General features: G+C 56.8%; 5 protein-coding genes across 5 annotated transcripts; 2 read left to right on the top strand and 3 right to left on the bottom strand.

The window, feature by feature from the left end:
- The first annotated feature begins 334 nt into the window (after positions 1–334).
- Positions 335–4911, top strand: MYCTH_2296089 (uncharacterized protein). The gene is made up of 5 exons (XM_003659228.1): positions 335–466; positions 557–695; positions 755–1629; positions 1694–1919; positions 1980–4911. Exons 1-5 carry the CDS (start codon positions 424–426, stop codon positions 4873–4875), a joined length of 4179 nt encoding a protein of 1392 aa, XP_003659276.1. The 5' UTR covers positions 335–423; the 3' UTR covers positions 4876–4911.
- Positions 4912–5000: 89 nt separating this feature from the next.
- Positions 5001–6084, bottom strand: MYCTH_2296086 (uncharacterized protein). The gene is made up of 3 exons (XM_003659227.1): positions 5619–6084; positions 5343–5442; positions 5001–5206 (listed from the first exon to the last, which is right to left on the bottom strand). Exons 1-3 carry the CDS (start codon positions 5829–5831, stop codon positions 5127–5129), a joined length of 393 nt encoding a protein of 130 aa, XP_003659275.1. The 5' UTR covers positions 5832–6084; the 3' UTR covers positions 5001–5126.
- A 172-nt stretch (positions 6085–6256) lies between these two features.
- MYCTH_2296085 (uncharacterized protein) lies at positions 6257–8917 on the bottom strand. Its single transcript, XM_003659226.1, has one exon. It carries the CDS (start codon positions 8833–8835, stop codon positions 6490–6492), a length of 2346 nt encoding a protein of 781 aa, XP_003659274.1. The 5' UTR covers positions 8836–8917; the 3' UTR covers positions 6257–6489.
- A 326-nt stretch (positions 8918–9243) lies between these two features.
- MYCTH_2296084 (uncharacterized protein) lies at positions 9244–11296 on the bottom strand. The gene is made up of 3 exons (XM_003659225.1): positions 10262–11296; positions 9748–10196; positions 9244–9678 (listed from the first exon to the last, which is right to left on the bottom strand). The coding sequence occupies exons 1-3, from the start codon at positions 11085–11087 to the stop codon at positions 9613–9615; spliced, it is 1341 nt and encodes a 446-aa protein (XP_003659273.1). The 5' UTR covers positions 11088–11296; the 3' UTR covers positions 9244–9612.
- Positions 11297–12142: 846 nt separating this feature from the next.
- On the top strand, positions 12143–15585 carry MYCTH_2296081 (uncharacterized protein). Its single transcript, XM_003659224.1, has one exon. The coding sequence runs from the start codon at positions 12549–12551 to the stop codon at positions 15264–15266; it is 2718 nt and encodes a 905-aa protein (XP_003659272.1). The 5' UTR covers positions 12143–12548; the 3' UTR covers positions 15267–15585.
- The last annotated feature ends 14 nt before the right edge of the window (positions 15586–15599 follow it).

Here is a 15599-nt window from a genome sequence, read left to right as displayed (position 1 = left end):
CGTCGTCAATCAGGACGACTCCATCAAGCTCGGGATTGCACAGCATCGCAGCACCGCTGAGCACCCGCGCATCTCTGCTTGCTTGCTGGAATATCAGGAATACAGAAACAAATGCGCATGAACTGTCCACAATTCTCAGGTGCCACAAAATGCCAACAGGTCTGTGAGAGACCGCCTTGGGAGCACCATCCAATGCAAGCCGACTGGTTAGTCCGCAGTGGGCGGTTAGCGGGAGCGTTACCATTGGAGGCGCAATGGCTTATCCCGGAGCGAACCACTCAGCTGTCCCAACCGGCAAACCAGGGGCTGCTGTTGGTTCCTTTATCAACCTCCGTCCGTCGCCCAACTTCCCCCGCAGCAACGATGCCCTCGAGTTTGGTTTCGGGCGATACAGCAGGGTAGGACTATGGAAGATCCTCGTCAATGTCATCAGCCAAAGATGAAGCCATTAACCTCCTGTCACTCGGTGAGCATAGCCATTAACCTACCCGCCCCCCCCCCCTCCAGAGAAACAAAAAAGCTGAACTCAGCCCCGACCATGCTAACCACGGGGCAGATGGCGGTGGTGTGCGGGGGGTTGCTTCGCTGGTCATCTTGCACGAAATCATGCTCAAGATCAAGGAGTCCCAGCGTCTTGACCACCTCCCCAAGCCCTGTGAATATTTCCATATGATTGGGGGGACCAGCACAGGAGGGTGAGCTGACTGAACACTCTGGCTCGGGTCGAGTGCCTGGCGTTGCTGACCCAACCCAGCCTGATCGCGATCATGCTCGGGCGACTTCGTATGTCGACCGAAGAGGCTCTGCATGAATATGACCAATGTGCTTCGAAGATCTTCTCCTCCCGCAACAAGAAGTGGAACACCGCTACCGAAAAGTTCCGCGCCACGGCCCTCAAGGAGGTCGTCCAGGACCTCGTCCGACGCCGCAATACGGGGGAGTACTTGCGGGACCCTACGCTACGGTACGACTCAAAGGGTCAATGTTTCGTGTGTGTGATGCCTGCGCACCAGGTGGGCGAGCCTCGCCGCCTTCGCTCCTTCGGCGATCCCGGCACCCAGGAGCTCGCCAACGTCAAGATCTGGGAAGCCGCGAGAGCCACGACAGCGGCATCGGTCTATTTCAAACCCATGACATTGAAGGTCGGGCCGCGCCAGACCGAGGACTATATTGACGCCGCCATCGGCTGCAACAATCCTGCCGATTACGTCCTCCGCGAGGCGGTATGGCAGTTCGGGAGCGCCCGGCGGTTGGGCTGCCTTGTCAGCATCGGCACGGGAACCCGGGTAGTGAAGATTGGCCGAGCAGCGAGCGGCCTGAAGAACATTGTTCAGACGCCCACATTTGTCAAGGAGCTGCTGGGGACCCTGAAGAATGCGGCGACGGATAGTGAAGAGACACACCGCCAACTCCAGGCCAAGTTAGGTAGCTACCCGGACGCGTATTTCCGCTTTAATGTTCCCGACGCTGCAGCCGAGGTCCGCCTGGACGAGTATCTTAAGATGGGGAAGTTGAAATCGTCGACCGCCGTTTACTTATCCGACCCCAATGTTAGCTCCCGGATCCAAGCGGCGGCTAGGGTGCTCAAAGACAACTCATCAGAGCACGGATTGACCCTCGGCCATACGGGTAAGAAGAGGTCTACTACTACCACCTGTCCGATTTTGGGTGGTATATTAATGCAATGCCTCAGATGCACTTGACAAAGACCAGGTCGTATTGTCGACACTGGAACCCCAGCCTTTGGGCTACACCACCCGCTTCTTTACCGGGAGGGAGGACATCTTGGCTAAGCTCAGGGCCTGCTTTTATGAACGCAACACCGGAGGTAAACCAAGGCGGGAATTTTTGTTGTACGGTATGGGCGGTGTGGGCAAGACGCAGATCGCTTTGAAGACAGCGGACGACCTCGAGGATCAGTATGCCGCTGCTGCTGCTTCGTCTAGGCCGTATACAGGTGTTGCTAACCCGGACGCCAGGTTCAAGTACATATTTCACGTTGATGGAAAGAGTCTTCTTACGGCGAGCCAGAGCTACGCCAGCATTTGTCGGCAATACTCCCTGGGCAGCGGGACGACTGAAGTAATGAAACAGCTAGCTCTAGAATGGCTGGAGGGGCTCTCAGACGAGTGGCTCATCATCTACGACGATTGCCCCGAACAGGATCGCTTCCGGCCACTCCTTCCACGCCGGAACAAGGGCAATATCATCTACACGTCGCGGTCCCAGGGGCTGCAGGCCGAGATTCCGGCCCAGTACGTCTGCGAGGTCCCGCCGTTCGAAGAGGCTGACGCAGTTGATCTGCTTCTCAAGGTATCTGGCCGTGAGCAATCGGAGTGGGACGAGGAGGAACTTGGTTCAGCCCGGGAGATTGTGGCTAGCGTGGGCTATCTTCCCATCGCCATCGAGAGCGCGGGATCCTACATCCGGGAAGGAGGGTGCAACGCGATCACGTATCTGCAAAGATTCCGCGATTCAAATGCCAGGTCGGAGTTACTTAGCAGATCAAATTCCGATGCTTCTTCGCCGGCTCGCCCGGCCCTGTACACGGCTTTCGACCTTTCGTACGATGCGATTGTCGGAGTGAGGCGGCGGAGAGGTAGGAGTGTGATAGGCATGGCCGCCGAGCACGCCCTACAGGCACTAAACCTGCTCTGCTTCTACCACAACGAGCGGATCCCAGTGATCATGATGGAACGCGCGGCCGTGGAGCGCCTGAAATGGGGCAGTCTCAGGGTATGCCCCTTCTACGAGCTCACAGATGACCCATTCTTCGACGCTACGTCTCTGCTATCTCTCAATTACCCAGACGGTACCTGGAACTCTCTTCCCTTCGACTTGGGAGTGCAGACTCTCCAGCGGTTCTCGCTAGCCAAGCTATCGCCGCACCGAAGATACGTGTCGATGCACGTCATGGTGCAGGCGTGGGCTCAGGACCGGATGGAGGACCTCGTCCGGGAGAAACAGGCTCTGATCGCCCGGATGGTGCTAATCGAGTCCATGGTCGTCAGCTGGAACCGAACCGAGGCTGCGTGGATGCGATCGTTGCCGTCCCATGTCAAGGCCTGCTTGTCGCACAAGGCGGCGTCAGTAGCCCACGATCCGTACCAAGCCATTCTGGATTTCAAGCTCGGGTGGTACTACGCGGAGGAGAAGCAATTCTCCGAGGCCATTCGCCATCTCAACAACGCTCTGCGCATCTGGAGGTTTGAGAAGGGTGTGCATAGCGAGCCCGCAACCACCGTGCTCGACCGATTGGCAAACGTTTATCAGGAGATGGGCAATGCGGCCGATGCTGAGCTTGCGTATCTCGAAGTGATAGATAGGCTGCGCCTTCGCTACCAGGACCATGGACTGGACCGGAGGAGGGCTCGTGAACGACGAGCTAAAGCACATCCGAGGAGACGGGCCAAGAGCGAAGAACTGGCTCGGATGCTTCTTCGGCGCAAGTTTGGGAACAACCCGGCCAAGGACCAGGAAGCGCAAACCTGGTGTGATGACCGGGCGGTGAAGGAGCAGGTTGGTAACGGGGAGGATCCGACGGGCGAACCTGCGGGCATGCCACATGCTCCCGGCCCTGGGCCGGAAGTGGGAGCCACGCCGGACGTGGGGGGCACGACGATGGAGCAGCTGATTGAGGACGTCAAGTCTGTGGTGGTCCAGAGGAAGCCTCGGGAACTCACCCCTGACGACTTGCGCTTCGAGATGGCCAGCGTCTACACTGGCTTGGCAAGACTGGATTTCGACCAGGGCAGGTTTTCATCGGGCGCGGGCCTCGTCATGTCGGCCATTGAGCTCCTGAAGCAATCCGGATATCCGGACGACGTCCGGGTCTGGTCTCTTGAGGACGAACTCATACGGCGGTTCCGGAACGGGGGAGACCTACGCCATTGGGCTCGACGTAGCTCCGCTCTACGCTCCATGCCTCCAGACCAGAAGGAAGACGTTGCCTCGCACGAGTACTCGTTTGTTTGGCAGATAGGCTACGCGTGGTATCTGGTCAATGAGGACAGCTGGGACGAGGCGTACCAGGTTTTCCAGGGAGTATTGAAGCTGGCCACGGTCCACTATGGCGCGGGCGACCGAAGGACGCTCTATCTGTTGCGGAAGATGGCTCTGTGCCAGCTCGAGAGAGGGCTTTTTGAAGAAGCCGAGGAACTTGCGAGGACGGCAGTCGAACGAGCAAAGGCTTCCTATGGACAGTGGCATCTCCAGACCGCGAAGTGCCTCGACACACTTAGCATCATCCTAATGTCTCAGAGCCTCGATCTCCTCCCGGGCTCCGAGTTCTGGACCATCACGCGAGAGGCTTACGACTCGGCAGAAGCCGCGCTGCCTCCAGACCACTACCTGACGGTACGGCTGAAGCAGCGGCTTGATAAGGTCAGCCGTACCGAGTCGGAATGGATGAGCAAAGCCGTCGCCAGTGCCGTCGTGCAGGAATGTGGGCTTTCTCGGGCTCGAAACCTTGAGCTCGCCGAACCCAGCGAGGATACGGGCGAGGAGACCGACGAGTTTTTCCAACATATTGATCGGATGTTTGCAGACGGCTACCCGGAAACAAAGGAGGAGTACATGAGAATAGTCAACGCCGAGTACCGGGAATACAACAGGAGAAAGCTTCGGGCCAGGGAGGAGGAGAGGAACAAGAAGAAAAGGAACGGAATGAAGCAGCCCGCAGCCGCTGCCAGGGCACCAGCAGTAGTATCAAAGGCGTGTCCGAGTTTTAGCACGACTGGCAGCAGTAAAATAGCAGGGGAGAGTTCGAAGACATTGGGCAGCCGAGCCGGGGCTGGCAGCGAGCAGAGAGCGACAGGGGAGGGAAAGGGGCGAGCAGACGACGCAAGTCCCGCCGCATCTGAGGGCGTATTCTAAATTTCCATAAGCACTCTGTACTCCGATACCCACACGCAGACGCTGAGAAAGTCGAGGACGCCCGATCGGATGTCAAGGAAGAAGATGTAATGTCTTGACGCTGGCTCGGTCTAGGGCGCAGGCTCTCTTTCGGATGAGGTATATTAGAAAACGGATGATATGGCTAGTTGAGGCGGATAACGGTAAGGTGGGAGAACAAAAAAAATAGATTGATACCCCTTGTCGTGTCATCTCACCTCGTCCTTCTCTGGTCAGGAGTCGGTTTCACCTTCTTCAGTCCCGCGCTTCTGGATAGCCTTCATCAGCTCATACAGCTGACCGAGCTGCTCATCTGTTGTTGTCGTCAGTTCGTCAGTTAGCCAGCCAGTCAGCAGCGCACTAGCGCTCATCTTGCTCTCCGCCTCATGGTGTTCTAAGTGAGAAAGGCGGAGGAGGAAGGGGAAGGGAAGAGAGAGAGAAGATCATACCGCTCATCTTTTCAATTTTGCCCTGGTCGAGCTTCTCCCCTTTCCATGCGTCTCCCTCGATCTTTTGGGCATAGAGCTGCCACTCGCTGAGAAACCCGATCTGTGTAACGCGCGCTTCTCGTCAGCGACCTGGCTCCCGAGGACAACTTCGGTTTTACGCTTGCTCACTTGTTGTCCGGGGCATTTCCGACTCCCTCGTAGGTATAGAGGTTGAGGGATAGGAGGGAGAGTGGGAAAAAAAAGAAAAAAGAAAAAAGGGGGGGCCGGTTGGCTCACCAGATGCACGGGGTTCTCGACATTGCGATGCGCCCTGAACTCGGCCTTGACGTACTCGTCACCCAGCAGCCGCATCTCGGGGGGCAGGTGCTTCCTGTGCGCCCGGAGCAGACGCCGGTAGAGATATATTGGTGGGAGGAGAGCCATGGGGCCGGGAGACAAGCCCTTGCCTGTCTGTGCCGCTGATGCCAGGAGGCGGAGTGAGGGCTTCATGATGTGAGGAGAGTGTGTGAGTGAGTGAGATGAGAGAGAGAGAGACTCTCTTTCTGTTGTCTTTTTGGTTTCTTGCTACTTCCTCTCTTCCCGTTGAAATACAGCCCTTTCAGAACACGAGGTAGTTTCTTACGGTCTTGCCGTAGAAAGACGGGCTCAGTGTCGGGTGTCGGGTGTCGGGTGTACTGCCTGGCCCGAGAGTGAGCCTCAGATTGGTAGCAATGTTTAGTGACCGAGGTGGTTTGCCTTTGGCAGTTAACACCCGACAATAATGCAGCGTTCGGCAATGAAAGCTTGGAGTTGTTGCCGTGATATCCACACAGTGCGCATAGGCATTGGGAACGTTGCACTTAGAATGAGCCTCGGCGAGTCTACTATCGAAGGGTCGACGTGCTCGAGTACGGAGTATACGTCTGACGCCAATACCTGGGACAAAGGTGTAACCTCTAAGATTCTATTGTTCTTATAAATCAGCAGCAGAGTGGTCCGCTCAGATTTTTCGTGTCTTGCTCATCTTGATCTTTTTGGAATCGGTTGTCCCTGAGCCTAATCTCGTCCCTCCGTTTATCTCTCTTTGCTCCTTTATTCCAAGTCAAGCCCGATGTAATCAGCGTCCATCCGGTTCCCTTCCCATGTTAAATAGCCCTCTGTAAGCGTCCTACCCTTCCAGGGCCTCTGCAATCCATACAGCCTGTATGACGCTGACTTTTTTCGCATAGCTCTTTTGCGTGTAGACGTGTTCTAAAAACATTATGGCCTCTTTCTTCTGCCCGTGAAGCACGCTGGCCGGATGTATGGCGATGACGTGTTTACCATGAGACGTGACGTAGCTGTTATCGGGCGCCAGGATCGCTGTCTTGATCGAGAATCCCGTCAGGAAGCACTTCAGGATCGAGCTTGCTTGTTCCGGCGAGGTTGGGGAGAACGGCTGCGGATCTGGCGGCTGCTGCTCCATCATTCCCTGCCGTACACAGAGCCCTCGCAGCTGTTTGCGGATGTTGAGGGCCTGTTTCATATTTCTCAGATTGATCTTGCGGTCTTTGCACCACTTCACTCGGTCGGTGTTCTCGGCCGCATAAAGCTGCATGGTCGTCAGGTAGGTCAGGAGATCTCCTTCCCGACGGAAGAGCTCCTTCCGGTACTCCTCAACTTCTTCCCTAGCCTCCTCGGTGCGCAGTTGATGAAAGATGTCCTCGCCAGCCGTGATGCACGAGATTATGTCAATCACCTCCAGGAGGCAGTCATACTTTGGCTCCGCCGCCGCCAGAAGGACCCGAGCATATGGCGGCGAAACGGGAAACTGCACCATCCTGCGACCCGTCTCCGTTATGGCGCCGTTATCATCGAGAGCCCCGAGAATATGGAGGTGCAGAAGAGCCTTCTCGACCGATTCCGGCTGGGGAGGATCCATCAGAGGGAAGGAGAAGACGTCCTGAACCCCCCTTGCTTTCATGGTCAGGATCGCGCTGAGAATGTCGGTCCGCAAAATCTCGGGGAGATCTCTGTCGTACAGGCTGTCGTATGTCTCCTGGGTGTAGAGTCTGTAGCACTTTCCGGGTCCTTCACGGCCCGCTCGGCCGGCTCTTTGGATGGCCGATGATTTTGAGATTGGCTTTGCGAGCAATGACTCCATGCCTAGCCTCGAACGAAACTGCTTCAATTTCGCCTTGCCGCAGTCAATGACGTATCGCACCCCGGGAACGGTGACGGAGGTCTCGGCGATGTTGGTTGCCAAAACTATCTTTCGCGTGTGACCGCCCTTAATGGGCTGGAATGCTTCGTGCTGTGCCTCCATCGAGAGTTGACCAAACAAAGGGAACACCTTGACCTTGGGCAACCCGGGCGCAAGTGTCGAGGCGTATTCTTCGATCAGTTTCTGGGCCGACTCGATCTCCTCCTGGCCGGTGAGAAATGCCAGAATGTCCTTCCTGCCGTACTTATCCGAGAGCGCCTCCTCGGTGTGCAGCTTGAAGATCGTCTTGAGAAGTGCTTCTTGAATGTCCGGGACCGGTTTTGGTGTATGAATGATATCGACCGGAAATTGCCTTCCCTCGATCTGGAGATATTCGACGGACGACTGTGGCCGATTGGACTTTGAGCCTCCAGGTCCTGCTGTGGAGAAGAACTGCCTGATTCCCTCGACGTTTGCCGTTGCGCTCATGATGACCACCTTGAGCGGGATCCCGCCCCGGCCAGCCTTGTCTCCCGAGATGATCTGCTTGAGGAATCCGGACAGCAGGTCGACGTCAACGCTCCGCTCATGGATTTCGTCAACGATGATTGCGCTGTATTGCCGCAAGTAAGGGTCGCGAAGGAGTTCTTGGAGAAGCATGCCCTCGGTCAGGTACTTGATCTTGGTACCGGCGGGAACCCGGTGGTCGAAGCGGACCGAGTAACCCACCAGGCCCTTTGAGTCGGCGCCGTTGCCGTCCCCGCCACCTTTCTGTCCGGTGAGCGGTGTGCCTGCCTCTCGGGAGACACGATGGGCCAGCGTCGTTGCTGCTACCCGCCTCGGTTGGGTGATTGCAATCATGCCGCCGACGCTCACTTCCTGCGCCTTTTCGCCCTCACTCGGTTTGATCCTCACTCTTCTCCTCTGGCACCACTTTTCCTGGTACAGGAATTGAGGAACCTGGGTACTTTTCCCCGAGCCCGTCTCACCCACGAGGACGAGAACATCCTTCTGCCGCAGAATCCGGCGGATCTCATCCTGGCGCGTCCATAACGGAAGAGCTTTTCTTGCCTCGAAATATTGCGGATCGCCGGCTGGCGGCCTGGAAGGTACGAATTCAGAGGGACTCGACTTCTTTGTTCCGTCAGGGGTCAAGTCAGTTTTTGATGACTCTGGCTGCTGTCTCGCGGCGTCGGCGGTGTCTGAGCCCGGCTCCGAAGCACGAGAATCTTCTGTTTTCGGTTTTTTTGTCAGATAACCCTCCAGGGAGATCACTTTGTCTCCGATTCTGATGACGTTGCCAGCAGCGTCGTTTTTCCTCTTTTTCGACATTTTATTATTCTTCTTCTGTCCAAACCCCTTGTGTAAATGGGTTTCTTTGCATTTCGTTGTGCAGTGAGTGTACAATACTTTGCAGGTCGGTCTTGCAGTGAGGTTCACGCAGCGAATGAGGATCCCGCTCCGGAAAAGTTCTGACCCACCACCTAATTACCCACTCTCCGGGCGCTGGGGTTCCGCAGATCTAGCAACCGCAACGGTCCGCTATGAGGGCGGCGGGGGCCACTCGAGGTTGGAGCTGACCAACTACTTCGTAGTTACGGGCCGACGTGCATTTATTACAGAGGAATCCATAGTTGGGATGCCTGTGGACCTTGCTTGGTAAGTTCTAAATCTCGAACAAACGGAGGCGTTATTCACTTGGCGCAGGCTGTTTTACTGCGCAAATCCACAAGGCCAATCGTTTGTTTTCGACCTGACGAGCAAGCCCCCCGGAACAGCATCGAATGGAAATGACTTCTTGCTCCCTCCCGTGATCGGTGGACAAGAAATTACCGCGGCCTTTCATGCTACAGGAGTTCCCATTCCATTTATACGGATTAGGCAGTTTGTCGGATTTGCAATGTGCTGAAAGGACACGCGCGACACTGCGGTATCCAGTTGAGGAACTGCAATGGCAAGGTTCGAGACATACCAAGTTTCCTGACCCAGATGCATTACCACAGGCCGCATCACCAAAAACGACGAAGAACTCGAAGTCTAGACGCGACATATATATCTCAATTGAAGCAAACCGTTCACCCACCCAGACACATTATGATAACCAATCGTCTACTTTCCATACTTGCTTTCAAGGTGAACACGATTCCGCCACAGCCCTTCGTTGTTCCGTTCAGTCTAGGAGAAAAAAAAAACAATACACGTCAGCTCTCATCCCAGTCAGTCGATGTCTTGGTGAAAACTTACCCTCTCCGTCATGCGCGCAGTCTGCTCTACCTGTCGCTCGAGTTCTTGCCCTTGGATCTTCAGGACACCGTTGAGCTGTCTCAGGCCATGAACAATGGCCTCCTGGTGCTCCCGGATCTGCTGGTTGTGCATTCGCTGCTCGCCCGTGTCGTCTTCGAACTCCTCATCCTCAAATTCGAACGCTGAAGCCTTGCTCGCCCCCGCTCCCAGTGTTCTGGGCCTCGGTTGGTTCTGCTTCTCCATTATCGCTTGCACCTGAGCGTATCGAGCCCGGGCTTCTCTCTCTTCTCGCTCGATTGCTTCCACCTCTGCCTGCTGCTCGTGGTCGTATTCCATCTTCCTCTCCTCGCGCATCTGAATCGCTGTTTTACTGTTGCCCGCAAAGTCCAACATCCTCTGGGCGTGGTCTAGGGCAGAGAGGTTGACTTTTCCTTTTGCGATTTCACGACCTGCAACATGAGGTTAGACATCTGGATTGTCCGATACAACCCGGTGTTTGAAAATTCCGTCATACCTGCTGCCGTGGCGTTCTTCTCGGCATTCCTCAATCGCTCTCCTTGCTCAAAGGTCTGCTGAGTCATGGCCAATGCCCGCGCAAGAGCATCGTTCACCTTTGCCTCGCTGCGCGCGGCCGTGTCCCTCGTGTCCTTAATTGTCTGTATGATCTGGGCTTTCTTTTCTTGTATTTCGGCTTCCTCTCTGTCCTGCTCGCTCATCATCTGCAATTCACCGTCCTGCCCTGGTGTATCATACGGCGGCTGGCCTGAGGGGCTAGTAGCTTGCTGCGAGGGTCCCTTGTAGTTGGCGAACAGATCCCCAGAGCTTGAAGCTCCCAAGTTCCCGTAACCTCCCTGACTCTGCAGAGGAGGTGTTGCGGAACTACCGTATGGTGATGTCGGAGGCTCGAACCGGCTCTTCCCTACGCCATCTTGGGCGCCGTACTTCTCCTTCGAGAAGCCGAGGCCCATGGATGTGCTCGATCCATTGAGATATGGCGACCCTCCACCATAGGGAGACCGCTGGCTGCCAGAGGGGGAGGGCTGAGCGGGGTCGGGAGAATAGGGAGAATACTGCGGAGGGGGGGACTGGTCGTTCCCATAGCCGGACGCAACTCTGCTCGGAAGGCCGCCTGGGCGTGGGCCGCTCGGCAAGCCAGATGGCACGCCTACCGGAGCAGGCGAAATGGACTGGTTGTCATTGTACTGGGCAGAATTGTACTGAGTGTACTGATCGTACTGCGGAGGCGGAGGAGACTGGGTGGCCGGTGACTGCTGAGCGTAGGGATTCGACTCCGGTTTCTCCTTTTCCGATTTCTTGAACAAGCTGCCAAATCGGCCCATGATTGAACGTGCTAAACTGGTCTTGTAACGAGCAGGATATGGTTAGGACAGAAATCTTACAAAGATGTTGGAACGTTTGGAACGGGATAAGAGAAACGTCGCGGGTTCAGGGGCTAGGGACGTTTGAAAGGCGAGCTTGAATGGGCAACACCCAGGCGGGGGGTTAAGTGGGACTTTGGGCGGTGGACGCTGGGCTCGTGCATCCCGACAGCCAGTGTCTTGGGTGCGTTCCAGATTTGCAGCCGCGTCTGGTCAGGTAAAAATGGGTCGCTCCTGGCCGCGGCCACCCCCGACCCTCGCCATGCTGACGACCATTTTGCGCATTGGGCTTAGCTACATCAGCCCCTTCGCCTCTGGCCTGCCGCTGCAGGCGCACCAGGCAATGAGCATGAAACAGCCTCCAGGTCCGGAACGGTCATTAACGTGGCATTTGGCGTACCTTTGTATTCCCTCCGCCTCCTTCCCCTCTCGCCAATTCCCTTGTAAAAGGCCAGAATCGCCATCGCGGCCATCGCGGCCATCTTGCTTTCTTCCCTTCCCTCGCCCGCTCTGCCGTCGACTGTCTTTCTAGATCAAGCTCATCTGTGTTATTTGGGGATGGGGCTTGGCATTCATCCTTGAATGGCGGTGGGGACGGGGACTGATCATCGGGCGGGTACACCGCCATCTTCGCTTCTCTTCGCTTGCGCTACTAGGCGTTGGCCGAGATGCGTTTCGCATCGCTCGTCGTATGGAGGAATGGGCGTGTTCTCTTTCGCTGAAAATTCCGCGACAGATTTGTGTTGCATTTGGTCAACTTATCTCTGCTTTCGCTTCTTTTGTGCAAATTCGACTTGGAATGCTGTCGCCCATCGCCCGGGCAGTGTTCTTTCTTGAGGAAGCCAATGCTAGATGGGCGTTAGTTAAGCAGCAACCTGAAGTTGTGTGGCGGGGTGGCAGAAAGCTCGGTACCTCTCCATCTGAACTTTGTCAGGCAAAATCCAATCGGCTGCCTTCCGCTGAATGCGTCACAGGCAGTTCCCAATCAGGACAGCGCATTTGTCTCGACGGGAGTCATCGGCTACCGTTGCAGGTATTTTATTTTCTCGCCAACGACCTCGGCCGCCATCATCATACCCATCCTCCGCCTGAAGACCCGACAACACCGTTGCACATGATGGCTTCTTTCAATTAAGGCGGCGTGCTGGTTCTCGTGATTGCAGCATCTCGGGCTCTACTCTCTTTTCGAGTTTTCGCCCTTTCTTTTCGAACTTGATCGCTCAAAACCTCCAAGATGATACCACGAATACATCTGCTCTTCCTTTTTGAAATGACCACCGCTTGTGCAATGTCTGTTCTTTTACGATCTCATTGACTTCACTCATCCTGTTATCGACTGTATATTTTGTATATTTGTTCCCAGCCGTTGGCTCACATAGCGAACACATAACCTCTTGAACCGGGCCGATACACCAAGACCCGATGTCGGTGTTCACCTTCGACCCCAATCCGCCGCGGGTTGCATCCCCATGGCTACGGCCTGGCAACTCCGACAAGTTTCCAGGCCCGACCCAGTCCGCAGACCGACAAGGACCCGTTGGCTTTGGCTTACTCTCGGACTACGGTGTCACCAAGCTCGAGCCTGAGCCGCAGGATGGCCCTACCGAATATAAGCTTCATTTGCTGTTGAGGCCACGGAGGAAGTATGAACGGATCAGCACGGCGACTCGCATCAGCGGGTCCACCCAGTCACGACCGTCTTCCGATTCCAGGACGGTCAAGGCGGGCCCGCCGAGCCCTGGGCCCTCCGTTACCTCAACTCAATCGCGCCAGGACCGTCTTGAGCACCTTACGACCCAGCTCTTGTGGAGGCTGCAGCAGTCGTGTCCTTACCATGCCGGTTCTGCCTCGCCTGGGCTCGTCATCCCCCAGCTCCCCGACGAGAACGCCCCTCTGGATGCACCAGTCCAACTGGGCAAGTTGCTCCCGGGGCTGGAGGCATCGAGGGGAGCACTCTACGAAATCGGTGTCGCCGACGATGGCACGCTTGCGGGCCTGACCAAAGACGAGATGGACGAGAGTCTCAGCACCCTTCGCATCATGGCTGCCAGTCTGGGCTGCAACATGGAGGTGCTCCGGATGCTGGTTGTTGGAGAATGTGAGTGGGTAGACGCGAGCGGAGCCCAGGACTCCGGCAGTTCAGGATCAGAGGGGATCGTGCACAGGGCAAAATTATGGGTTGCTGAGGCTTTGGTCACGCCCGACCTGCGGCCCAGAGACGACACCCGGTCACCAAGCACGAGATCCCTGGGAGCGGCACGGCCGGCCGAGGCCTTGCCCGACCCAAAGCAAGGGCCACTCACTACGGATCAGTTGCGCGTCACGGTTACGGGTCCGACGACGTCCGGGAAGTCCACTCTCTTGGGAACACTTTCGAGCGGGACCCTCGACAATGGCCGTGGCAAAGGGCGGCTTGGCCTTCTCAAGCACCTCCACGAGGTCGCGTCCGGCGTCACGTCGTCTGTCACGCAGGAACTTGTCGGCTACAACAATGAGGATATTATCAACTACGCTCATAGCGGAGTCGAGTCCTGGATTGATATCCACGACTTCACCAAAGATGGCCGTCTGGTCTACCTGGTGGATTCTGCCGGCCACCCGCGCTACCGACGAACCATCCTCCGAGGTATCGTCGGCTGGGCTCCTCACTGGACCTTGCTCTGCATCGCGGCTGACAGTGCTGAGCTCGTCTCCGCTGCGGGTGCCACGTCCGCTTCCCAAGACGTGCTTGGGACCGTCGGCGCGAACATTGATCTTGCGTCGGCTCATCTGGACCTCTGTTTACGACTTGGTCTGCCGCTCGTCGTCGTCATCACTAAGTTGGATCTGGCAACCAAGTCGAGCCTGTCCACCACCCTTAACAAGATCCTCTCGGGTTTAAAGGGAGCTAAGAGGGTGCCGAAGATCGTGAAGGGGGGCTCGGCAGGGGACTCGGAACCCACGCGCATGTCCGACCAGGATAGAAAAGCCGTCAGGGACGCACTTGACTGCATCAAGGCAAGCGAGGACCCGTCGTCGGTTGTTCCTATCTTGCTCACCAGTTCGGTCGATGGGCGGGGGATCGGCACACTGCACGCATTGCTTCAGGGCCTCCCGCTTCCCCCAACGCCTACCTCTTTCGATTACATCGGGGCAGCGCTAAACCCCGAGCAGCCGGCATGTCTGTTTCACATCGAAGACAAGTTCAGCCTGCCCGCGTCCTATGCGCTCGCCACGAGCGACAACAACCAGCCGACCGATCTGGGTACTGTCGTAGCCGGATACCTCCGCTTCGGCAGCCTCTCGATCGGCGACAAGGTGGTCGTGGGACCCTTCCCTCCGGATGATGACGACCAGGGCAACACGCCCGAAGACCGCGGGACTCCCCACAGCTGCGGACTCTCGCTCTCGCACCCTTCGTCGGCCGAACTCAGCCGCGCCGCCTCCAGAAACGCAGTGTCGGCATCGACCATCAGCGGCGAATGGCACACCGCCTCCATCGTCAGCATCCGCAATCTGCGCCTCCCCGTACAGACGCTCTCCGCGGGCCAGGTCGGATCGATCGGGATGGTCTTCGATCCCCCACCGACTCCAGCAGGTCATCACACCAACGGCGGCGTGGACACCAACGGTGCCTCGGGCCGCCACGCGCTGCCGGCTACGAGTACCAAGACCCCCCGACTGCGCAAAGGCATGATCTTGGCCGTGCCCAGCGAGCACATGGTCTCGTCTGGCCTGTCGCTGCAGGCAGTCAGCGGGCTGACGGCAGTGTTTGACGAGAGCAACCGGGGCATCGGCGCGCTGACGGTCGGCAGCCTAGTCAATATTTACGTGGCGAGCGTCCGGTCTGCCGCGCGGGTGGTGCGCGTATCGAGGATGGAACGGCAGAATGGGGGTGGTAATGGTGATGGTGACGACGGCGGAAAGGCGGGAGCGGATGGGCTTGACGACGACCTGTTCGGGCTTTCCGAGGACATGGGCGTGGAGAATATCGACGCGCGGGAAGTTGCCGTGGATGGCAGTGTCGAGGTGCAGTTGGAGCTGCTGTCGACGAGAGAGTGGGTCGAGCTGGGGTCGCGGATCTTGGTCCTCGAGGGTGGACGACAGGACCGGTCCGGGTTGGAAGGGTTCGTCGGGAAGGTTGTTGAGATCACGGAATGACGCGAGTATTGTGGGTGAGCTTAGGTTTACATGTTGTATCTTACGCCGTTTTCTCTAGTTTTTGGTATCAGCATTCTCTCTGCCTTTGTAGCTTTTGACATCTAACGCACCTATTACCCAAGATCATCGACCAAGCCGGCGGGCCTTTATTGTTCAGATATGAAAAGGTCAGGACCCTGACGCGAAAGTTCTCGGCGTATGTATTCCTGGAACCTCATGCAAGCTTTGCCGCGAGACCCCAAAGAAGCCAAGATTAGGGAGATAGATGGTGTTTCGTGGCTGGTTACCTCCATCCCTCCGCTCTGTGACGGAAATCCTGCCCTTTTCCTTTTT

Source organism: Thermothelomyces thermophilus, chromosome 1 (assembly GCF_000226095.1).
Source record: "Thermothelomyces thermophilus ATCC 42464 chromosome 1, complete sequence".
NCBI lineage: Eukaryota > Fungi > Ascomycota > Sordariomycetes > Sordariales > Chaetomiaceae > Thermothelomyces > Thermothelomyces thermophilus.
The sequence above is the reverse complement of the archived record's forward strand: the minus strand, read 5'-3'. Positions and strand labels throughout refer to the sequence as shown.